The sequence below is a fragment of the Stegostoma tigrinum genome, chromosome 31, assembly GCF_030684315.1.
Source record: "Stegostoma tigrinum isolate sSteTig4 chromosome 31, sSteTig4.hap1, whole genome shotgun sequence".
Lineage (NCBI taxonomy): Eukaryota > Metazoa > Chordata > Chondrichthyes > Orectolobiformes > Stegostomatidae > Stegostoma > Stegostoma tigrinum.
Genome location: NC_081384.1, coordinates 217575 through 244191, shown reverse-complemented (window position 1 = coordinate 244191; position 26617 = coordinate 217575). Strand labels below are relative to the sequence as shown.

Below are 26617 nucleotides of genomic sequence, written 5' to 3'. Positions count from 1 at the left end.
TGAGAGGGCAGTAGATGCTGTCTGTATGGACTTTAGCAAGTCTTTAAACAAGATCCTTCCTGGCAGGGTGACACAAAAGATGAAGTCACACAGGATCCGCGGTTTGTTGGTAAGATGGATACAGAACTGGCTTTAATCACAGAAGACAGAGTAGAGGTGGAAGGATGTTGTTATGACTGGAGGTCTGTGACCAATGGTGTTCTGCAAGGGTCAATGCTAGGAGTCGTGTTGTTTGTAATATACATAAATAATTTAGAGGAGAACGTAGGTGGCTGATTAGTAAGTCTGCAGATGATACAAACACTGAGGCATCTGTGGATGGTGAGGAGGATTGCCAGAGGATACACAGGATAGAGATTAGCTGGCGACTTGGGCAGAAAAATGGCAGATGAAATTTCACCTGGGCAAACTCGAGATGATCTATTTTGGGAGAGCTCATGCAAGAGGGCAGTACACTGTAAATGGCAGAAACCTAGTAGCACCAAATTGTACAGGAAGCTAGGCATACAGATCCACAGTTCCTGGAAGTGGTAACGCAAGTGGATAAGGTGGTCAAGAAGATATATGGTACGCTTGCCCTCGTTGGTCGAGGGTTAGAATATAAAAATTTGCAAGCCATGTTGCAGTTGCATAAGAACTTTAGTTATAGTGTTTTAGCGTCATTGAGCTGTACAACATGGCAACAGATCCTTCGGTCCAACTCGTCCATGACAACCAGATATCCTAAATAAATCGAGTCCTATTTGCCAGCATTTGGGCCATATGCCTAAAAACCATTCCTATTCATGTACCCATCTTGACGATTTTTAAACATTGTATTTGTACCAGCATCCACCACTTCTGGCAGCTCATTCTGTACAGGCAGCACCCTCTGCATGCAAAAGTTACCCCTTAGGTCCCTTTTAAATCTTTCCCCTCTCACCTTAAACCTAAGTCCTCCAGTTTTGGACTCCCTCACCTCGAGGTAAAGGTCTTGCCTATTTACCCTACCTATGCCCCTCATGATTTTATAAACCTCTATAAGGTCACCCCTCAGCCTCTGATGCTCCAGGGAAAATAAACCCAGTCTATTCAGCCTGTCCCTACAGCTCTCACCCTCCAACTCTGGAAATATCCTTATAAATCTTTTCTGAACCTTTCTAGTTTCACAGTATCCTTCCAAAAGCAGGAAGACTGGAATTAAATGCAGCATTCCAATACTGGCCTCACCAATGTCATGTACAGCCACAACATGTCCTCCCAACTCCAAAAGTCAATGCACTGACCAATAAAGACAAGCATACCAAATGCATTCTCCACTGTTCTATATACCTGTGATTCCACTTTCAAGGAACTATGAAACTACACTTCGAGGTTTCCTCGTTCAGCAACACCCCCCAGGACCTTACCATTATGTGTATGAGTCCTGCCTGTATTTGCCTATCCAAAATGCAGCACCTGACATTTATCCAAATTAAACTCCATCTGCCACTCCTTGGCCCATCTGATAAAGATCCCGTCGTACTCTGTGGTAACATTCTTCACTGTACACTACACCTCCAATTTTGGTGCTGTATGCAAATTTACTAACCTCCTAAGCTCAAATCCAAATCATTTATATAAATGATGAAAAGCAGTCCTCACATTTATGTACAGTTCTGGTAACCATGTTACCACAGAATGTGGAGGCTTTGAAGAAGGTACAGAAATGATTTACCAGAAATGTTGCCTGGTTTGGAGGTTATTAACTTTGAGGAGAGATTGATCAAACTTCATTTGTTTTCACTTGAAAGGTGAAGGATGAGGGGTGACTTGATATAAGTTTACAAAATTATCACAGGACGGATAATCAGAGTCTTCTTCCCAGGTTAGAAAAGTCAACTACTAAGGGACACTGGTTTAACGTTAAAGGGGATAAGTTTAAAGGAGATGTGAGAGGCAAGATTTTTTTTAAAAACACAGAGTGTGGTAAGTGCTTGGAATGCACGATCAGAGGTGACAGTGGAGGCAAATACAACAGCAATGTTTAAGAGGCATTTTGACAGACGTATGATTAGGCAGGGAATACAGAAACACTGACCACATAGAGGTAAAAGGTTTTTAGATTAGAAAGGGATTATGTGTCGATGCAGTCTTGGTGGGCTGATGGGCCTTTACTGTTCAGTACTGTTTTTTGATAAACCCGTTTACTGAGCACAAGGATGAATGCCAACCAGTGGGCATAGTGGTAATGTAATTATGCATTATGGAAAAATACACTCACAATATACAGGCCCAGGCTAATGTTCTGGGAACATGAGTTCAAATCCCACCAAAATACATGGTAAAATTCAATTCAAAAAGCTGGAATTAAAACCCAGTCCAACAGCAACCATGCATTTTGCGTTGTTGGTCATTGTAAAAACACCTGCAAGCTTCTTTAGGGAAAATAATCCAACAACGAAACTTGTTGGCCTTATCCAATCTAACTTTCATGCGAAATCCAGATTTGCAGCAATACAACAGACCGTGAAGTAGCCAAATAAGTTACTAACACAGTTATATCAAAAACCACTATAAGGTCTAAAGAAAGGAACAAAACTGACAGGCCACCCAGTATCAACCTAAGTACTGGAAGGAACAACGGCAAGCACATCAACGCCAACCCCTACAAGATCTTGCTTACTAACATCTTGGACTTGCGCTAGCATTGGGAAAGCTGTCCCACAGAACACTCATGCGGTGAGAGTGGTCACTGCACATACCTTGTGAGACAAAGTCGAATTGTTTGGCACTACCTCTGTGCTAAATGGGACAAATTTTGAACAGATCTATTAACTCAAGCCTGGGCATCCTTATGGTACTAAGGGCCATAAGCAAAAGCAGAAGTGTATTCAACCACAATCTCAAGGCTTGTCATTTCCCCCACTCTACCGTTACTACCAAACCAGAAGATCAAACCTGGTTCAATGAAGAGTACAGGAGAGCATTCCAGCAGCAGCACCAAGCATATCTAAAAATGAGGTTACAACCTAGTGAACCTATGACATAAAACTACTCATGTGCTAAACAGTAGCAGAAGAATGGAACAAATGTGTCTAAGCAATCCCACAACCAATGGAGCACACCTAAACTGGCAGTTCTACAACATCCAGTCATGAATGGTAGTGAGCAAAAAAACTGAAAAAATAAGGCTGTTCTACAACTATTCTCAGTTACATCAGAGCCCAGCATAGGTGCAAAAGATAAGTCTTAAGTATATGCGTCCATTTTCAAATAGAAGTAGTGAATGAATGGTCCACCTCAGCTTCCTCTTGCAGTTCCAAACATAGAACATGATGATCACTTGGAAAGGCATAGTTTGATTCATGATAGTCAGCATGGATTTGTGAGTGGTAGATCATGCCTCACAAAGCTTACTTGAACAGGTGGCCAAACACATGGATGAAGGTAGAGCAGCGGATGTGGTATACATGGATTTAAGTAAGGGGTTTGATAAGGTTCCCCATGGTAGGCTCATGCAGAAAGTAAGGAGGCATGGGTTACAGTGAACTGTAGCAGATTGGGTTCAGAATTGGCTGAACCTTAGAAGCCAAAGTGATGTAGTGGACTGAATATATTCAACATTGTGCTCAGTTACGAGTAGAGTACCACAAGGATTTGTTCTGGGTCCTCTTCTATTTGTGATTTTTGTAAATGATTTGGATGTAGAAATGGAAGGGTTGATTAGTAAGTTCGTGGGTGACTTAAGGTGGGTTGAGTTGTGGATAGTGCAGAGGGCTGTTCTAGGCTATAAAGGGGCATTGATAGGATGCAGAGCTGGGCTGAGAAGTGGCAGATGGAGTTTAACCCTGAAAAGTGTGAGGTATTCATTTTGGAAGGACAAACTTGAAAGCAGAATGCAGGGTTAACAGAAAGATTCTTGGCAGTGTGGAGGTGCAGAAGGATCTTGGGGTTCATGTCCACAGTTCCCTGAAAACTGCCACCCAGGTGGATAGAGTTGTTGAGAAGGCGTATGGTGTGTTAGCTTTCATTAATAGAGGGACTGAATTCAAGAGCTGTAAAGTTATGCTCCAGCAATATAAAAGCCCGGTTCGGCCACGTCTGGAGTATTGTGTCCGGTTCTGGTCGCCTCATTACAGGAAAGATGTGGAAATATTGGATAAGATGCAGAGGAGATTTACCAGGATGTTGCCTGGAATGGAGGGAAAGTCTTATGAGGAAAGGTTGAGAGCGCTAGGGCTTTTCTCTTTAGAACAGTGGAAGGAAAATAGGTGACTTAATAGAGATGTACAAAATGATCAGAGGTATAGATAAAGCGGACAGTCAGAGACTTTTTCCTAGGTGGAGGTAGCTATTAAGGGGAGGCATAGTTTTAAAGTGAGTGGAGGTAGATGTAGGGGAGATGTCAGAGGTAGGGTTCTTTACTCAGAGGGTGGTTGGGGTGTGGAATGCATTGCCGGAGAGGGGAGTGGAGTCGGCCTCATTAGGAGCATTTAAATGGCTATGAGATAGGCATATGGATGACAGTATAAAGGTAGGGGTGGAGGTTAGATAGACCTTAGATGTAGGGTAAAAGTTTGGCACAGTAAAATGTAGGGTAGATTGATCTTAATCTTAGATCGGCACAACATCGTGGGCTGAAGGGCCTGCAGTATGCCGTATTGATCTAACGTGGAACAGTACAGCACAGTACAAGCCCTTCAGCCCACAATGTTGTGACGACCTAAAATTAAGATCAATCTACCCTGCATACCCTACATTTTACTATCCTCCACGTGTCTATCCAAGAGTCACTTAAAAGTCTCTAAAGTATCTGACTCCACTACCACTGCCGGTAGCGTATTCCACACACCCACCACTCTTTGAGAAGAGCCTACCTCTGACATCTCTCCTGTGCCTTTCTCCAATCACCTTAAAATTATGGCCCCTCGTGATAGTCATTTCTGCCCTGGGAAAAAGTCTCTGACTATCCACTCTACCTATGCCTCTCATCATCTTGCAAACCTCTTATCAAGTTACATCTCATCCGTCTTCGTTCCAATGAAAAAAGCCCTAGCTCCCCCAACCTTTCCTCATAAGACCTGCCCTCTAGTCCAGATAGCATCCTGGTAAATCTCCTCTGCACCCTGTCCAAACCTTCCATATCCTTCCTATAATGAGGTGACCAGAACTGAACACAATATTCTAAGTGTGGTCTAACCAGAGTTTTATAGAGCTGCAGCATAACCTCACGGCTCTTAAACTCAATTCCCCTGCCACTGAAAGCCAACACACCATACGCTTTCTTTACAACCCTATCAACTTGGGTAGCAAGTTTGAGGGATCTATGGATGTGGACCCAAAGATCCCTCTGTTCCTCCATACTGCCGAGAATTCTGCTATTAACCCTGTATTCTACATTCAAATTCAACCTTCCAAAATGAATCACTTCACAGTTTTCTAGGTTGAATTCCACCTGCCACTTCTTTGCCCAGTTCTGCATCCTGTCAATGCTCCGTTGCAACCTACAACAACCCTCCACGCTATCCACAACTCCACCAACGTTCGTGTCATCAACAAACTTACTAAACCATCCTTAGACTTCCTCATCCAAGTCATTTATCAAGATCACAAACAGCAGAGGTCCCAGAACAGATCCCTGCGGAACACCACTGGTCATCGTGCTCCAGGTTGAATACTTTCCCTCTACTACCACCCTCTGTCTTCTACTGGACAGCCAGTTTTGTATCCAGACAGCCAAATATCCCTGAATCCCATGCCTCCTTACTTTCTGAATGAGCCTACTGTGTGGAACCTGATCAAATGCGATGCTAAAATCCTTACACGCCACGTCCACTACTCCACCTTCATCGAAGTGTTTTGTCACATCCTCAAAGACTTTATAAGGCTTTGTGAGGCATGAACCTGCCCCTCTCAAAGCCATGCTGACTATTTCTAATCAAATTGTGTTTTTCCAAATAATCGTAAATACTATCTTGCAGAATCCCCTCCAATAATTTGCCCACCACAGAAGACTGACTGACTGGTCTGTAATTTCCGGGATTATCCTGATTCCCTTTCTTGAACAAGGGAATGACATCTGTCACCTTCCAATCTGCTGGTACTACTCCAGTGGACAGTGAGGACACAAAGATCATTGCCAAAGGGGCTGCATTTTCTTCCTTTACTTCCTGTAGTAACCTTGGGTATATCCTGTCTAGCCCTGAGGACTTATCTATCCTCAGGTTTTTCAAGATTTCTAGCACATTGTCCTTCCTAACATCAACCTGTTCAAGCATATCTGCCTGTTTCATGGTGTCCTCACAAACGTAAAGGTCTCTCTCACCCGTGAATGCTGAAGCAAAGTATTTATTAAGGATCTCCTCTGACTCCGTGCACAAGTTCTATCGACTATCCCCGATTGGCCCTACCCTCACAGGCCATCCTCTTGTTCCTCACATAAGCACAGAATGCCTTGGGGTTTTCCTTCATCCTACCAGCCAAGGTTTTCTCATACCCACTTCTTGCTCTCCTAAGTCCATTCTTCAGTTCCTTCTGGCTACCTTGTAGACCTGTAAAGCCCTGTCCGATCCTTGCTTCCACAACCTTAAGTAAGCTTCCTTCTTCCTCTTGACTAAGTGTTCCTAATGTCTTGTCATCCAAGGTCCCTTCACCTTCCCATTCCTTCCTTGCCTCAGTGGGACAAACATATCCAGTACTTGTAGCAACTGCTCCCTCAACAACCTCCACATTTCTATTGTGCATTTACCTGGGAACATTTGATCCCAATTGGTGCTCCACAGTTCTTGCCTAATAGCATCGCAATTCCCTCTCCCCCAATTAAATACTTTGCCAAACTGTCTGCTCCTATCCCTCTCCATGACTACAGTAAAGACCGGGGGGGGGGGGAGGAGGAGGAGGAGGAGGATCACTATCACCAAAACATCATGGATGCCAGTCCTCAATCAATTCAAATCATTCCATACGAAATCAAGAAATGGTTTGAGACACTGTATACTACAAAGACTATAGGCGCTGGCAACATTCAACAACAGTTCTGGAGGCCTGTGGTGCAGAACTAGCTGTGGCCTTCACCAAGCTATTCTAGTATAGCTACAACATTGGCATCTAGTATTCCCCACAAAAGAAAACATCATTTCAGCAAGCACCCTGTCAAGACCCCTCCAGTTTGTCCATGTTTCAATAGTATCATCTCTTGTTCTCCTAAACCCCAGTGCATACAGGCCCAGTCTGTCAAATCTTCCCTCATAAGATAATATTCCCACCCCAGTTATAAGTCAAGTGAACTTTCTCTAACTGCTCTACAATATTTCTATCCTTTCTTAAATAAAGAGACCAAAACTATGTAGTACGGTAGATGTGATCCCATAAATGTGCTGCAGAAATGGTAACAAAACATCTCTACTTACATATTCCTTGCCTCATGCAAAAAATGCTGACATTTCATCTAATCACCTGCTGTACCTACATACAAACCTTTTGTACTAGCACACCCATATAACTCTGTACCTCGCAATTCTGCAATCTCTGTTCATTTAAATAACACACTGTTTTTCTATCTCCCTGCCAAAGTGAACAAGTTCACATTTTACATTATCTGCCATATTTCTATCCCCCAACTCATTTAAACTATGTCCCTTTGCAGGCTCTTTATATTCTCTTCACAAAAGTATCTCCCGGTCGGTCTTTGTCTCATGCAGCTACTACACATTTGGAGCCCTCAACCAAATCATTCAGGAGAAACTGTAAATAGTTGAGGCACCAGCCACTGAACCCTTTGGCACTCTGCTGTGGAAACTCCAAAATTTCCTATTAGCCAACCAATCTTCTATCCATGCTAATATGTTACCACCCACAACATGAGCTTTAATTTTGTGCAGTAACCTTTGATTTGGCAACTTGTCAAATGCTTACTGGAAATCTAACTATGACAAATGTTTACTTTTCCCTTTATTCATATTCCTTGTTACTTTCTTAAAGAACAGTAAGAAATTAGTCAAATAAGATATGCCTTTCACAAATTTGATTCCACTCGATTTCATTTACATTTTCTTAAATGATTGATTGCCCTGGATTGTAGTCTTGTTAGCAATTTAAGCAATACCCACCTGGGAATAGCCACTGGCCCAATTGTTGCCTGCACCTCCTCCATGCTCTGACAGGTAGATATTCTCTGGGTTGTACAGGTTTGCGTAAGGTGAATTTAGGATTGAATGAATCACACGAGGTTCCAAGTCCAGTAGAACAGCCCTTGGGATATAGTGCTCATCATCTGCCTAAACAACAAACAAACCTCAAAGTTACCACTCGCTGAAACATAAAAGAACATCAAATGCAATGAGTGGTTTTGTAAATAAACAACTAAACAGAGCAATAGCTGTTGTCTATAATATGACTATTATATCTTTAACATCAGTTTAAGAAGTTGGCAAAATGGGAGCGAGCAGTTTGCTGTAGAGGATTGAGGCAAATGCGTGGCGTTGATCAGAAATCACTCATGAACAGGTGAGTTTTTTTTCCACAAGTGGTCGTTCTTTGTGATGCTTTATAAAAGTTACCAGATTTATTGAACGACATTTCATAATTTGCTATGATAGGATTTAATTCAAAACATCTATGCCACTTGTCTAGACCCATAACTATTACACAAGCATATACAATGTGTAATTGTGCATTTTTTGTTAAGGGAACTCCAATTCGGGAAAATATGACAACCAAGAACTCTTCACCATAAGCTCATCATGTACATTCACTTGGTTGGAGGGGGCCTCTTGCAACAGACAAATAAATGTATCATCTCAATGGCAGTCCTGGCTGATTTAATATGTGTGTGCCAAAGACTGACTTCACTGTTCCTGTGGTCAGATAGTTTTTTTTTAATACTTTGGTATCAGACTTTCTACAAAACCCACCGAAGAAGCTAATTTTAAAGATCTACTCATCTCCAAAACAGATTGGGAGAGGAGGAAGAAACAAAGTAAGCAAAGGATTTTAAAAGGAAAATTGCTGAATTGGACAAATTAGGTTATGAGGAGAATTTTTTGTATTCACTTGTGGGGCACGGGCATCACTGGCGGGGCCAGAATTTATTGCCTGTCCTTAGTTGCTGAGAAGGTGGTGGTGAGCTGCCTTGTTAAACCACTGAGTCGAAGTCCTGTTGGTTGCCCCACAATGCCTGTAGGGAGGGTGTTCCATGATTTTGATCCAATGACCGCGAAGGTACAATGACATATTTCCAAGACAGGATGGTGAGTGGCTTTGAGGGCAACTTGCAGATGGTGGTGTTTCCAAGTATTTTCTGCCCTTGTCCTTTCTGATGGAAGTGGTTGTGGGTTTGGAAGGTGCTGTCAAAGGATCCTGGGTGAATTTCTGCACTGCATCTTGTATATAGGACACACTGCTGCTACTGAGCATCGGTAGTGGAGGGTGGATGTAAGTGGATGTTGTACCAGTCAAGCAAGCTGCTTTGTCCTGGATGATGTCAAGTATCTTCCGTGTTACTGGCGCCGCACACATCCAAGCAAGTGGGCAGTATGCCATCACATACTTGAATTGTGCCTTGTAGTTGATGGACACAATTTGGGAATCAGGAGTGAGTTACTTACCACAGTATTCCTTGCCTCTTTAGGCCACTACAACGATGGCAATACCACTGAATGTCAAGGGACAGTGGTTAGAGTGTCACTTACTGGAGATGGTCATTGCCTGGCATTTGTGTGGTATGAATGTTACTTGCCACTTGTCAGCTCAAGCCTGGATGCTGTCCAGATCTAGCGGCATTTAGACATGAATTGCTTCAACGTCCGAGGAGTCACAAATGGTGCTGAACATGTGCAATCATCGGTGAACATCCCCACCTTTGGGCTTGTGATGCAAGGTCAATGGTGGAGCAGCTGAAGATGGTTGGGCCTAGAATACTACATTGAGAAACACATCCAGAGATGTCCTGGAGCTAAGATGACTGTCCTCCAACAGCCATAGCCATCTTCTTTTGTGCCAGGTATGACTCCAACCAGTGGAGAGTCTGCCCCCGATACCAATTGATTCCAGTATTGCTAGGGCTCTTTGATTTATAGTTGGTTAATTGCAGCCTTGAGGTGAAGGCTATCACTCTCTGGTTAATTCTGGAATTCAAATCTCTGTCCATGTTTAAACTAAGGCTGTAATGAGGTCAGGAGCCCACTGACCTGGGCAGGACCCAAAATATGCATCAGTGAGTAGGTAGCTTGATAGCACTGTTGATGGCACCTTCCATCACTTTACTGATGATTGAGAGTAGACCAAAGGGGTGGTAACTGGCTCGGTTAAATTTGTCCTGCTTTGTTCTAACTTTGGCTAGGGGAGCAGCAAGGTCTGGAGCAAAAGTCTTTAGTACTATTGCCAGAATGTTGTCAGGGCCCACAGCCTTGGCAGTATCCAGTTTCTTGATATCAAGTGGAGTGAATTGGCTCAAGGCTGGTACCTGTGATGCTAGGGACCACAGTGGCAGGGTGGGTGGAGTGGGGGAAGGAAGAGTGGTTAGGGCAAGATGGATCATTCACTCAGCATTTCTGGGTGAAGGTTGCTGTAAATGCTTCAGCTTTATCTTTTGCAGCGATATGTCCAGCGCTTCCTTCATTGAGGATGGAGGATACTTGTGGAGCTCCCTCCTCCTCCACTGAGCTGTTTCATTGTCCACACCATTCATGACTGAATATGGCAATACTGCAGAGTTTAGATCTGACCCATTCTTTATGGGATGGTTTAGCTCTGTTTATCACTTGTTCCTTTACAGTTTGGCACACAAGTAGTCCTGTTGGTAGTTTCAATACGGTGTCACCTTATTTTTAGGTACGCTTCGTGCTGCTCCTGGCATGCCCTCCTGCACTCCCCATTGAAAAAGGGCTGATCCCCAGACTTGATGGTAATCATTGAGTGGGGGGATATGCCAGGACGTTAGGTTGCAGATTGTGTTGGAGTGCAATTCTGCCACTGTTGGTCCACAGCACTTCCATTGGTGCCCTGTCTTGAGTTGCTAGATGGTGGAATTTTCTAGGTAATCCAAGATGGAGGACGGGAAAAAATTGTGGCTGTAAGAGCTGTAACATTTTTGAGGTATTTTCAGTGTTGGAGCTGATTTCCTTGAATTCTAGGAGCAGGAATTACTGTTTCATAAGCCATTGCATTGTTTTAGAACTTTGGGATAAAAACATATCAAAACAACAGCAAATTAAAAAGGAAGATGGCAAAGTACAGTGACCACTTGGGCAGTGATTCAAATGGACAAAGAAACATACACTGCTGTCTGACCTAGCAGTAATCTGCATAGCAACTGCTTTTGCTGTCTGTTTTCAAGTACCTTTGGACATCGGAGATCGTTCTAAGAAAAATAAACAAATAGCAAAATTCATGGCTGACCTTGGAAAAACCTGTGAGGGAGCTTACAGCAGGGGAGCAGTTAAGTGGCCTTTGAAGAGTATAACCTTACTGGTTTTCTCTTGTAAATCTACAATAGTGAGTAGAGTGGGTTTTTTTATTATATGTTGTTATGGAGACCTGTCTCTTGATTAAATTTTAAAAAAATATAAAAACATAGATACTGGGCTAGCCTGGAGCAGTGATTTTCAAGCATTAAGACTGCTATTTTCTGGGTCTGTAAATTGTTAAGGTGCAAGGATAGCCTTCAGTAAAGTAATGTGTTCTACCGGCTGGATGAGAGATATTAGGGAGAGTTTTCCTGTTAGCACAGTGATTACACGACACAACATTTTATATATATATATATATACACACACAGTGTATTTTCAATGCGAAAGCAGGACTCCATTTCCACAAAGTGGTCACTCTTAGCAATATGGTCATGGACAGATGCAGCTGTAGCCAGCAAATTGGCAGGGATGATGTCAAGTATACATTTCTCTCCTGTTCCTTCACCACCTGCTGCAGAACCAGTCTAACAATTGTATCCCTTAGAACCTAAGCAACTTGATTAATACTGCTGCTGCCACCGATACAGTGTGGAGCTGGAGGAACACAGTAGGTCAGGCAGCATCACAGGAGCAGGAAAGTCTATATTTCGGGTCGGGACCCTTCATCAGGACTGAGCCTACTCTAAGTCACTCTTGTTGATGGACACTGAAACCCACCCTCACCCAGAGTACATTCTGTGCCCCTGCCACCGTCAGTACAACCAAGTGGTGTTCAACACGGAGCATTACTGGTTCATTAGCTGAGGGAGAACAGTACATGCTAATAAACAGGAGGTTTCCTTGCCCATGTTTAAACTGAAGTCATGAACCTTCATGTGATCTGGAATCACTGTGGAGGATTCCAGTGCAACTCCTACCCAAATCTATACCATTGTGTCACCACCTGTGCTGGGTCTGTCCCACCTGCAGGGCAGGACATAGCCAGGGATGATGACGATGGGGCATTGTTTGTAAGTACGACTCCGAGCAAGACTGTCAGGCTGTTGCCTGACTAGTCTGAGAGACTTGGCCCTAGCCCCCAGGTGTCAGTAAGGAGGACTCTGCAGCAGTGAGAGCCGTTTCTGTCACTGTCTTTTCCCATGCCTATGTCAATGCCGGCAATTCCTAAAATTGGAGCTGTTAGCCAGGAACTGCAGTCAAAGAGACAGCGCGTGAGATGCAAGCTGCTGATATGCTGCAAGAAAAAAAACCTGAAATCACTGACATGTAAGAAGAAGCAGTTTGTGAACTAAAAATGACCTGAGTCCAAGTACTGGTCCGAGCCTACTGAAATTGCTTTGTACTAACAACATTATGCAGAAAATAACATACTAGGTTATGCGGAAAGCAAGGAAGATGAAACAATGCAAAAACCTTATTTGGACAAGTAATGAGGTATCCAGATCCTAGGATCTGGGCCAATAAAGGTAAAGGCAATGAATGAACAAGCCTGAGCCAACAGGAAAGAGACAGCAACAGTAGGAACTACAGATACTGGAGAATCTGAGATAACAAGGTGTAAAGCTCGATGAACACAACAGGCCAGGCAGTATCAGAGGAGCAGGAAGGCTGACGTTTCAGGCCTAGACCCCTCTTCTGAAAAATTATGCCCCTTTTCTGAAGGGTCCAGACCCGAAATGTCAGCCTTCCTGCTCCTCTGATGAGGCTTGGCCGGCTGAGTTCATCTAGCTCTACACTTTGTTATCTAGGAAAGAGACAGTGCAGCAGCTCAAAAGAGATAAGGAAGGGACTAAGAGGTTGATTCTCCAGCATGGAGCTAGTTAAAATGCTGGAGACTAACTTTCACAGAAGTGAACCCTACGTCAAAAACGTGGTGATGACATTGAGAGAGAAAGCACGAGAAGAAATGGAATGCCTGGGCAGTGTCAGTCCTTGTCAGCATCAGCAGCTATCCTGCTCTGGTATTAGCTTTCATATTCTGTGGCCATTCAGGGAGTGTCAGAAGACCCTAATGAGTGGCTCTCTGATGAAGGGTCTAGGCCCGAAACATCAGCTTTTGTGCTCCTGAGATGCTGTTTGGCCTGCTGTGTTCATCCAGCTTCACACTTTATTATCCCAATGAGTGTACAAATAGGTTCCAGCAGTTGATTTACAACAAAAACAGAAGTATGAGCTACATGTATTGTTTAACAATATTAATAAGTTTACTTATGAGTTATGAGAGGATTGACTCTGCTCCTCTCTGTACAAGCCCATAATCATAGCCGGTGATTGCCAGGCTCCAACATATTTTGGCATTCCCAGATGGTCCAAAGGTAGAGTCTCCCGCTGACTCAGCGGAGAGATTGAGTTGGATTGAACAGGAGTTTGGGGTTAATTTGTAGCTACTAATATTTGATGGCAAATCAAGACAGTGGGCTTCCCTGATTGGATGCGACTCCTGCAGAAATAAAATAGGTAAGTGGCCTCAACATGGAGAAATGTGCAGGTCATACCAGGGAAAAGGGAAAATCCACTGGGGAAGCCCTTTGGAAAGTTGCCCAAAAAAAATGTCATGCAAGAAATTTAAAACGGTACAGAAGGCAGTAGCAATCGGCTGTTTAACGGAGGAATGAATAGAATGCCATCAGCAGGCCAAGTTAGAAAGGAACAGACTAGAGGAAGAGAGTAAGAGATTTCATGAGGAGGAAGCCTGCGTTAGTGGGAAGACAGCAGATCTGCAAAGGACACAGAAGTGGGGACTAGGTACATATGAACCAGTATCAAATGGAATGTGAGAAACTGGTTAGGGAAAAGAGTAGACAGGAGGGAGAAGCCCAAACAGTTGAAGCTGAAGTGAGGGATGGAAGCAACAATGTAGTGATTTGAAAGTTGTGATAAACATGATTCAGAGAGAGAAACTCAGGAACAATATCACTGATCACACAAAAGTGTCAGAAACAGACAGAAAAGCTGAAAAGGTCAGCTAGCCGCGCTGAGGGGCATAATAGGCACAATTACACTGGAAAGAAATGAGAAAGGCAGCGAATAGACACAGATTGGGATAATCTAACAGATGAAGCAGCTAGGCACAGCCATGTTGACAGGGAGCCTATTCTAGAGGATCCACCGCCATCCTACAACCCAGGGTCGGAGATCCCATCAGCCACAATAGCCCCCCTTGTAACCACTGGTGTCGGGGAAGGGGCAGACGGCCAAGATGCAGTTGGCGCAAGAGCGACATATTACACTCCATTAGAGGTACAGCAATTGAGGGATATTGCAAAAGATATTAGGATATGGGAGCCTGGAGATGATCCCAGGGAGCTATTCCAAGCAGTCAGTCATAGAATCATTGCATCTTCAGAGTGTGGTAACAGGCTATTCAGCCCAACAAGTCCACACCACCTCTCTGAAGAGCATCCCACCTGGGCTCACCTCCCTACCTTATCCCTGTAATCCTGAATTTCCCAGGGTTAGGTTAATCCACCTAATTTACACATCCTTGGACATTGTGGGCAATTTAGCATGGGCAATCCACCCAACCTGCACATCTTTGGACGGTGGGAGGAACCCGGAGCACTGGGAGGAAACTCATGCAGACGTGGAGAGAATGTGCAAACTCTACATAGGCAGTCGTCTGAGGCTAGAATTGAATCCAGGTCCCTGGCACTGTGAAGCAGCAGTGCTAACCACTGAGCCTCTGTGCCTCTCCGAACAGTCAACAGACGTACGTGCTTAGACGATGCTGAGGGAAGAAAATTAATTATAATGTGCCTAAACCCACATTCTCCACCTTACCAAAGAAGCACAAAGTTGGTAGACACATAAATGCAGGCTTAAAATACCAAGTTTTAACCATCTTCAGTGGTAACAGAAGGGATCTAGTAGAAGCTCCTACAAAATACTATCAAAGGAAAGGTGAACACCACTACCCCTCTGTGTTTGCTGCACACATTTGGGTGGTGTTTCGGGGGCATATGGCATGACCTTGAACAGGAATCATCTGGAACCAGAGGTTAGGAGCTGATGGCTGTGAATACTGGTGTTGCATGTCACTGAGGAGTCAAGGGCGGGTCTAGATCAGTTTGATCCTGCTGATGAGTCGCACACAGAGACCTCAGTGATTAGGAGGATGTTTAGAGCATGGAAAAAGATAACAACAAAATTACTGTCAAAGATCAAATAACAACCTGGAGAAATGAAAGGGGTGGGGGGGCCTTCTCAGAGGGCACCCCCTCCAGCCTATTAGACAGTGGGAAGAGGTACAGGTAGAGGAACCATCTCAGGAATGGGGAAAACTCAAAGCAGGGTGTCCAAGTGCTACAATTGTGGCCAAGAGGAATATGACAGATATACTGTTTCAGGGATGTACTCCAAACTTCAAAGACGGACACATGCCACTCCATCATGGGTACATGATCTGCGGTGGGATAAAACAGGGAGAACCATAGTGAATGGTAGGGGTCAGAGGCCACCCTGTTACATTCCTTCAGGACACTGGGGGAATCCCATTATTACTACCCATTAACCATTAATACTACCCATATCAATGATGCGGATTGGAACATTCAAAGTAAAATCGTTCTAAGCAGATTCACAGGACATTCACAAGTGGGACACTGGAGTGTACTGTTGGAGGTTAGTGTGGGAAGAGTAGTATTAGAGCATTCAGTAGTCCTTACTAAATTACCTAGACAACAAGAACATGTCTTAGGTAGAGACTATATGGCCAGAGCAGGACTCTATTTTGAGACCAAAAGGGCTGCAGATGTTGTAAATCAGGAACAAAAAACTAAGTTGCTGGAAAAGCTCAGCAGGTCTGGCAGCATCTGAGGAGGAGAAAACAGAGTTAATGTTTCAGGTCCGGTGACCCTTTCTCAGAACTCTATTTTGATCCCATTAATTGCATGATTTGGCAAATGCATACATAGTGTAAACTGCACACTAGTCCTGGTGGAAGAGTATCAGGATAGGATATGCATGGTCAGGGCAACATATATAAAACCAGGGGAGATGAGTGCAACAATTAAGTGCAACAAATCGTTGTAAAGCAGTCAACAGTATTTATTCGACATAAACAAGACAGCGGCAAAACAGCCAGGAATGTATCTACAGAGTCCAGACCCCAAACTGCAGAAGCAGTATGATTTTCCAAACCAGACAGAAGAGGCAGGGAAGGTGATATTGAGTTTGCTGCAACAAGAGACAGTGAGACCAGAAACTTCCACTAATAACTCAACTATGTGGCCGGTGACAGAGCCGGATGATAGCTGGGAACTAACGATAGACTATAGAGCACTGAACAAAGCCACCCAGTTAACAGCCCCAACCTAACAATTAGCCCAGTGACGGTACTTAAGCAAAATGAGGATGTGCTGTGGTTCACGGTTTTGGAGACAAGTAACAGATTTTGGTCAATCCCACTGTAGAAAAAGAATGCCAATATAAATTCATGGAGAAAAGGAGAAGGAGAGGGGACCTAATTGAGGTATACAAGATAATGAGAGGCATAGATAGAGTTGATAGCCAGAGACTATTTCCCAGGGCAGAAATGGCTAGCACGAGGGGTCATAGTTTTAAGCTGGCTGGAGGAAAGTATAGAGGGGATGTCAGAGGCGGGTTCTTTACACAAAGAGTTGTGAGAGCATGGAATGCGTTGCCAGCAGCAGTTGTGGAAGCAAGGTCATTGGGGTCATTTAAGAGACTGCTGGACATGCACATGGTCACAGAAATTTGAGGGTGCATACATGAGGATCAATGGTCAGCACAACATTGTGGGCTGAAGGGCCTGTTCTGTGCTGTACTGTTCTATGTTCTATGTTCACTTTCCAAGATCAGCAATATACGTGGACCGCACTGCCAAAGGGATTTCATAATTCCCCGTCCATATTTCACTAATGCCTAAGGGAAGGGTTAAAACAGTTCTAGAAACCTGAATGTCTGGTGCTGTAAGTAGATGACTTGCTTCTACAAACTGCAACTAAACAGGAACATTTTCAGCTGTTAACTAAATTCCTGCAATTGTTGTATGAGTTGGGTCTGAAAGTAATCCCTAATTGGAATACTTGGGGAGAACTTACAGAAACATATAAGATTATGAAGGGAATAGATAAGGTGGAGGCAGGGAGGTTGTGTCCACTAGCAGGTGAAACTAGGACTAGGGGGCATAGCCTCAAAATAAAGGGAAGAAGATGTAGCACTGAGGTCAGGAGGAACTTCTTCACCTAAAGGGTTGTGAATCTGTGGAACTGCCTGGCCAGTGAAGCAGTTGAAGCTACCTTGCTGAATGTTTTTAAGGTGAGGCTAGATCAATTTTGGAACAGTAAAGAAATTAAGGGTTATGGTGTGCAGGCGGTTAGGTGGAGATTTTGAGGCTCAAAAAGATCAGTCATGATCTTATTGAATGGCAAGGCAGGCTCGAGGGGCCGGATGGCCTATTCCTGCTCCTAGTTCTTGTGTTCTGAGAAAGTGCAGATAAAGCAGAAAGTTTCTTACTAGGGAATGATTCTGTCACTGGGGAAAAGAGAAATTGACGAACAAAGCGTAGAGGTGGATTGGCAGACTCCATGTTCTACAGGATGAGATCTTTCCAGGGCTTAGTGGGATTTTGCAGGGACCACATCGATGGATTCACTACAAAAAAGTGCCCACACTAATAGAATTATTGAAAAAACGTGTGGCCTGGATGAAGAAGTTGGAACACTCATTCGCCATTACAGTTCTGAAGTAAGCACTAGCTGCCACACCCCCTCTGAAAACCCCAAATCCAACTGAACCGTTTTCATTGAAAGCAGCCACCACAGACACCACCCTCTTGGCAGTTCAGCTACAAGAGACCCACGGCAAATTAAGACCATTAGAATGTGCCTCACACATGCTCTCACAGGTACAGCAGGGGTACACTCTATACAAAAACCATTTGCTAGCTGTTTTCTGGGTAGTGCAGCATTTTGTCTACATAGTGGGGCTGAACCCACTCACAATACTAACAGGACCTGCCCCCATACAGCTATTATTAGATGGAAGGATTTAAAGAAGATTCACTTAGCCAAAACAGAATCACTAGATGGACACTATTGCTACAATGAAAGGAATATCACTATGAAAGGGGTAAAAGGAGCCACCATGTTGGCAGACAACTTAGTAAATCAGGGAGGAAAACACAAGTGTCAGTTGACGATAGCGAATGATCCAAAGGGCCCATCTGTACCAAAACAAATGGGAGGGGGTAAGAAAGGGACTGAAAGCAGAGTGGCAAAAAGAAAAAGGAACGGAAGAACCCCATTTCAAAATTTTTGTGGATGGTTCTTAATTAGCAGAGGAGGGAGAAAGAACTGTGTGCGGGATATACGTGGATGAAGAAAACGTACAGGATTGATATAGCATGGCTCTAAAATGTGTGGTGCAGTGGGGGGAGGGGACGACTGGGCTGGTTTTGGGATGCGCTGGGGGAAGGGGAGATTTTGAAGCTCGTGAAGTCCACATTAATACCATTGGGCTGCAGAGTTCCCAAGCGGAATGAGTTGCTGTTCCTGCAACCTTCAGGTGGACCACAATGATGCCACCCGAAGGTTGCAGGACCAGCAACTCATAATCCGCTTGGGAACCCTGCAGCCCAATGGTATCAATGTGGACTTCACCAGCTTCAAAATCTCCCCTTCCCCCAGCGCATCCCAAAACCAGCACAGTTCGTCCCCTCCACCCACTGCACCACACAGCCAGCCCAGCTCTTCCCCTCCACCCACTGCATCCCAAAACCAGTCCAACCTGTCTCTGCCTCCCAAGCCTGTTCTTCCTCTCACCCATCCCTTCCTCCCACCCCAAGCCGCACCTCCATCTCCTACCGACTAACCTCATCCCACCTCCTTGACCTGTCAGTCTTCCCTGGACTGACCTATCCCCTCCCTACCTATACTCTCCTCTCCACCTATCTTCTTTTCTCTCCATCTTCGGTCCGCCTCCCCCTATTTATTCCAGAATCCTCACCCCACACCCCTCTCTGATGAAGGGTCTAGGCCCGAAACGTCAGCTTTTGTGCTCCTAGATGCTGCTTGGCCCGCTGTGTTCATCCAGCCTCACATTTTATTATCTTGGATTCTCCTGCATCTGCAGTTCCCATTATCTCTAAGTGATGACTAAAATGGTTTATCACTGCTTTATAAGCCGAGAAACTAAATGCCACAAATCAGATTTCTCAACCACAGGCATGGAGATTTACCTATTAAAATTTCAATTGTCAAAGATTAAACATATTTATGGGCTAGCACCTTTGTGTGAATGGTAAAAAGCCACCAGAGAACCTGACAGACTGAAAAAGAAAGCATATTCTACAGCACCCTCTCCTGACAAATTCTCCACACTTCATCAACATTTAACAATTTTACCCAAATGAAAGGAAAACACTGTAGATGCTAGAGACCCAAGATAATATGTTGAGAAAGAAATAAGAGTTAATGCTTTGAGTCCAATATGACTCTTCAATGAAGGAGATATATTTGGACTTGAAATACCATTTTTCTCTCTCTATTGATGCTGCCAGTCATTTTGAATTTCTCCAGCACTGTTTTCATGATAATTTCTCACTTCCTCGCAGAAGGAGGATTGATTACTGCATAATGTATCTCAGAGCACTTTAAATGCAAGCTGTTAAATTAAGTATTGATTACACTTTTGCATTCTTCATCTTTAAAAGCATTCTATCCCATTTATAAGATTGAGCTGGGTATTAGAAACCATTGCTCTTACAGTTTAACTGTCCAATTTTTACTGAATGCTACTCCACAACTACAAAAAACCTAACTAAAAAACAGTCTGGCTAAGTATATCCAACTGGCTAAATGATGTTCTGATTAAAAGTTAACTCTCTCTTCCTCCACTGATATTATCTGACCCACCATCGATCAATTCAAATCTTCTATTTGAATTCTACTTTGTTCAGAAGTAGAAAAGTGGATGAAGATTGTTTTGTAGAATCAAAATCATAATCACTAAATAAAATCTCATTAACTGGTAAACTAAATCCACAAACAGTTGTTATTTTGCGGGAAGGTAACCTGAACAAATCGGCCCCAACCATTATACAAGCATAAGGCTCAGTGTCATTACAGGACACACAGACACTCAGTAAATTACTCAGACTGTGGTGTTGCTCCAGTTGTTCAATTAGATTATGGCTGATTGGCATCTTATTGCCATCTATCTATCCTGTGGTCATTAAGACTTAAGAGAGTGGTCTGAATAACATTTTCAAAGGCCAGGATTTATTGTTCATTTCTAATAGCCCTCAAGTCAGTCCAGCAACTTGCAACCTATCTGATGCAAGTTCACCAACATTGCTGTTATAGAATTAAAAATTCTCCTCCTCATTTTCAAGTCTTTTCATTGATCTTATCCTTTTCATCAAGGGTCCTTTAGACAGCCCCTTTGAAACCGATAACTAATGTCATCTAGGAGGACAAGGGGAGCAGACACATTGAATACCACAGATAATGGGAACTGCAGATGCTGGAGAATTCCAAGATAATAAAATGTGAGGCTGGATGAACACAGCAGGCCAAGCAGCATCTCAGGAGCACAAAAGCTGACGTTTCGGGCCTAGTCCCGTCATCAGAGAGGGGGATCGGGAGAGGGAACTGGAATAAATAGGGATAGAGGGGGAGGCGGACCGAAGATGGAGAGTAAAGAAGATAGGTGGAGAGAGTGTAGGCGGGGAGGTAGGGAGGGGATAGGTCAGTCCAGGGAAGACGGACAGGTCAAGGAGGTGGGATGAGGTTAGTAGGTAGCTGGGGGTGTGGCTTGGGGTGGGAGGAAGGGATGGGTGAGAGGAGGAACCGGTTAGGGAGGCAGAGACAGGTTGGACTGGTTTTGGGATGCAGTGGGTGGGGGGGAAGAGCTGGGCTGGTTGTGTGGTGCATTGGGGGGAGGGGACGAACTGGGCTGGTTTAGGGATGCAGTAGGGGAAGGGGAGATTTTGAAACTGGTGAAGTCCACATTGATACCATATGGCTGCAGGGTTCCCAGGCAGAATATGAGTTGCTGTTCCTGCAACCTTCGGGTGGCATCATTGTGGCACTGCAGGAGGCCCATGATGGACATGTCATCTAGAGAATGGGAGGGGGAGTGGAAATGGTTTGCGACTGGGAGGTGCAGTTGTTTGTTGCGAACTGAGCGGAGGTGTACTGCAAAGCAGTCCCCAAGCCTCCGCTTGGTTTCCCCAATGTAGAGGAAGCCGCACCGGGTACAGTGGATGCAGTATACCACATTGGCAGATGTGCAGGTTAACCTCTGCTTAATGTGGAATGTCATCTTGGGGCCTGGGATGGGGGTGAGGGAGGAGGTGTGGGGACAAGTGTAGCATTTCCTGCGGTTGCAGGGGAAGGTGCCGGGTGTAGTGGGGTTGGAGGGCAGTGTGCAGCGAACAAGGGAGTCACGGAGAGAGTGGTCTCTCCGGAAAGCTGACCGGGGAGGGGATGGAAAAATGTCTTGGGTGGTGGGGTCGGATTGTAAATGGCGGAAGTGTCGGAGGATAATGCGTTGTATCCGGAGGTTGGTAGGGTGGTGTGTGAGAACGAGGGGGATCCTCTTGGGGCGGTTGTGGCGGGGGCGGGGTGTGAGGGATGTGTTGCGGGAAATACGGGAGACGCGGTCAAGGGCGTTCTCGATCACTGTGGGGGGAAAGTTGCGGTCCTTAAAGAACTTGGACATCTGGGATGTGCGGGAGTGGAATGTCTTATCGTGGGAGCAGATGCGGTGGAGGCGGAGGAATTGGGAATAGGGGATGGAATTTTTGCAGGAGGGTGGGTGGGAGGAGGTGTATTCCAGGTAGCTGTGGGAGTCGGTGGGCTTGAAATGGACATCAGTTACAAGCTGGTTGCCTGAGATGGAGACTGAGAGGTCCAGGAAGGTGAGGGATGTGCTGGAGATGGCCCAGGTGAACTGAAGGTTGGGGTGGAAGGTGTTGGTGAAGTGGATGAACTGTTCGAGCTCCTCTGGGGAGCAAGAGGCGGCGCCGATACAGTCATCAATGTACCGGTGGAAGAGGTTGGGTTTGGGGCCTGTGTAGGTGCAGAAGAGAGACTGTTCAACGTAACCTACAAAGAGACAGGCATAGCTGGGGCCCATGTGGGTGCCCATGGCCACCCGCTTAGTCTGTAGGAAGTGGGAGGAGTCCTAGACTGCATCCCTAAACCAGCCCAGTTCGTCCCCTCCCCCCACTGCACCACACAACCAGCCCAGCTCTTCCCCCCCACCCACTGCATCCCAAAACCAGTCCAACCTGTCTCTGCCTCCCTAACCGGTTCTTCCTCTCACCCATCCCTTCCTCCCACCCCAAGCCGCACCCCCAGCTACCTACTAACCTCATCCCACCTCCTTGACCTGTCAGTCTTCCCTGGACTGACCTATCCCCTCCCTACCTCCCCACCTACACTCTCTCCACCTATCTTCTTTACTCTCCATCTTCAGTCCGCCTCCCCCTCTCTCCCTATTTATTCCAGTTCCCTCTCCCGATCCCCCTCTCTGATGAAGGGTCTAGGCCCGAAACGTCAGCTTTTGTGCTCCTGAGATGCTGCTTGGCCTGCTGTGTTCATCCAGCCTCACATTTTATTATCTTGGAATTCTCCAGCATCTGCAGTTCCCATTATCTCTGATACTATTTTAACCTCACTGCGAAGCCTCTTCCAGGGATGCCTAACCTGAAGAAGTTACCCTCCTCCCTCCGGACCAACCTCAGGGAATCTCTCTCCCATTGCAACTCTCTTGTAATCTCTTCGGCCTTGAAACTGCTCGACCATGTCCTGAAGCAAACCAGGTACCACAGCCACATCACCTTCCTCAGCACCTGCCTACGGAACCAGATCATCCCCAAGGGACTACAGTCCACATTTCAGCCTTCCCAATTTGGCCCCAACCGTGACCACCTCTACACCCAGAGTATTCAGACCCTTCAGAAGCGTTTCTCCCTGCGAGTCCTGAAACAGACACTTGCAGCCATGCGCCGGCACCTCCACACACTGCAATCCAGCCTGCCCCAGCTCAGAGCCTCCCTCTCCCAGACCTGCAAAGGTCCTCAGCTGTTTTTCATCCTCCGCAGGATCCACAGACTGAACACCCAGTTCCACTCAGCTTTACTGGACACCAAAAATCGTAAGTACAACCAACTCACTGGCCCCTGCCACCCACAAGAGGATTCCTGCGCCTCCCAAATCCCGACTCTGTCCCTGCCCCTCCCCCACCATGCACCCGCCGCCATTGACCATGAGGACACGGCCGGAGACCCCACCGATGACGTCACATCCGCCTCCGCCGGCCACAGAACTTCCGGAACCGCTGCTGCAGTCACCACCTCCACGTCCAGGTACAACACCCCACACACCACCCTCACCGCAGCTGCTGCCGCCCACCCCCATCCTCCAACCGCCGACGGAACCCCGTCCACGGTCGACGCCGACGGAACTCCGCCCACAGCCGACGGAACCCCGCCCACAGCCGACGGCAGCGAAACCCCGCCCACGGCCGACGCCCTCATCGCTCCGCCCACAACCTCCACAGCCAGCAACCCCAGAGAAGACAGCCACACTGAGCCCTGCCACATCTTCACCATCCCCTCAGACCTCCCACTGACTGAGGACGAACGGTCAGTCCTTAGCAAGGGGCTCACCTTTGTCCCCCTACAACCACACATCAACGAATACCAGTCACGGTTGGACATAGAGCAGTTTTTCCGCCGTCTTCGCCTCCATGCCTACTTCTTCAACCGGGAACCCAACCCTCCTTCCACTGACCCCTTCACCCGCTTCCAACACAAGTCCTCCTCCTGGACACCACCCCCAGGCCTCCTACCCTCCCTCGACCTCTTCATCTCCAACTGCCGTCGAGACATTAACCGCCTCAACCTCTCCACCCCTCTCACCCACTCCAACCTCTCCCCCGCAGAACGGGCAGCCCTCCGCTCCAACCCCAACCTCACCATCAAACCCGCAGACAAGGGTGGTGCAGGGGTAGTATGGCGCACTGACCTCTACATCGCCGAGGCCAGACGCCAACTCTCCGACACCACCTCCTACCGCCTCCTCGATCGTGACCCCACACCCGAGCACCAAACCATCATCTCCAACACCATTCACGACCTCATCACCACAGGGGACCTCCCACCCACAGCCTCCAACCTCATTGTTCCCCAACCCCGCACGGCCCGTTTCTATCTCCTTCCCAAAATCCACAAACCTGCCTGCCCTGGTCGACCCATCGTCTCAGCCTGCTCCTGCCCCACCGAACTCATCTCCACCTATCTGGACTCCATTTTCTCCCCTTTGGTCCAGGAACTCCCCACCTACGTCCGTGACACCACCCACGCCCTCCACCTCCTCCAGGACTTCCAATTCCCTGGCCCCCAACACCTCATATTCACCATGGACGTCCAGTCCCTGTACACCTGCATTCCGCATGGAGATGGCCTCAAGGCCCTCCGCTTCTTCCTGTCCCGCAGGCCCGACCAGTCCCCCTCCACCGACACTCTCATCCGCCTAGCTGAACTCGTCCTCACACTCAACAACTTCTCTTTTGACTCCTCCCACTTCTTACAGACTAAGGGGGTGGCCATGGGCACCCGCATGGGCCCCAGCTATGCCTGCCTCTTTGTAGGTTACGTGGAACAGTCCCTCTTCCGCACCTACACAGGCCCCAAACCCCACCTCTTCCTCCGGTACATTGATGACTGTATCGGCGCCGCCTCTTGCTCCCCAGAGGAGCTCGAACAGTTCATCCACTTCACCAACACCTTCCACCCCAACCTGCAGTTCACCTGGGCCATCTCCAGCACATCCCTCACCTTCCTGGACCTCTCAGTCTCCATCTCAGGCAACCAGCTTGTAACTGATGTCTATTTCAGGCCCACCGACTCCCACAGCTACCTGGAATACACCTCCTCCCACCCACCCTCCTGCAAAAATTCCATCCCCTATTCCCAATTCCTCCGCCGCATCTGCTCCCACGATAAGACATTCCACTCCCGCACATCCCAGATGTCCAAGTTCTTTAAGGACCGCAACTTTCCCCCCACAGTGATCGAGAACGCCCTTGACCGCATCTCCCGCAACACATCCCTCACACCCCGCCCCCGCCACAACCGCCCCAAGAGGATCCCCCTCGTTCTCACACACCACCCTACCAACCTCCGGATACAACGCATTATCCTCCGACACTTCCGCCATTTACAATCCGACCCCACCACCCAAGACATTTTTCCATCCCCTCCCCGGTCAGCTTTCCGGAGAGACCACTCTCTCCGTGACTCCCTTGTTCACTCCACACTGCCCTCCAACCCCACCACACCCGGCACCTTCCCCTGCAACCGCAGGAAATGCTACACTTGTCCCCACACCTCCTCCCTCACCCCCATCCCAGGCCCCAAGATGACATTCCACATTAAGCAGAGGTTAACCTGCACATCTGCCAATGTGGTATACTGCATCCACTGTACCCGGTGCGGCTTCCTCTACATTGGGGAAACCAAGCGGAGGCTTGGGGACCGCTTTGCAGTACACCTCCGCTCAGTTCGCAACAAACAACTGCACCTCCCAGTCGCAAACCATTTCCACTCCCCCTCCCATTCTCTAGATGTCCATCATGGGCCTCCTGCAGTGCCACAATGATGCCACCCGAAGGTTGCAGGAACAGCAACTCATATTCCGCCTGGGAACCCTGCAGCCATATGGTATCAATGTGGACTTCACCAGTTTCAAAATCTCCCCTTCCCCTACTGCATCCCTAAACCAGCCCAGTTCGTCCCCTCCCCCCACTGCACCACACAACCAGCCCAGCTCTTCCCCCCCACCCACTGCATCCCAAAACCAGTCCAACCTGTCTCTGCCTCCCTAACCGGTTCTTCCTCTCACCCATCCCTTCCTCCCACCCGAAGCCGCACCCCCAGCTACCTACTAACCTCATCCCACCTCCTTGACCTGTCCGTCTTCCCTGGACTGACCTATCCCCTCCCTACCTATCTTCTTTACTCTCCATCTTCGGTCTGCCTCCCCCTCTCTCCGTATTTATTCCAGTTCCCTCTCCCCATCCGCCTCTCTGATGAAGGGTCTAGGCCCGAAACGTCAGCTTTTGTGCTCCCGAGATGCTGCTTGGCCTGCTGTGTTCATCCAGCCTCACATTTTATTACATTGAATACCACCGTCTGCAAGATCTCTTCTATTGCACTCACCATCCTGACCTGGAAATAAATCACCCTTCCTACAATGTCACTGTGTCTCGATGCT

General features: G+C 46.6%; 1 protein-coding gene across 1 annotated transcript in view; it reads right to left on the bottom strand.

The window, feature by feature from the left end:
• The window catches only part of tubg1 (tubulin, gamma 1), an 89441-nt gene that overhangs the window by 48009 nt on the left and 14815 nt on the right, over positions 1-26617 (bottom strand). The window contains exon 3 of the mRNA XM_048560374.2: positions 8070-8237. Coding sequence (XP_048416331.1) covers positions 8070-8237 — 168 coding nt within the window. The remainder of the gene's footprint in view (positions 1-8069; positions 8238-26617) is intronic.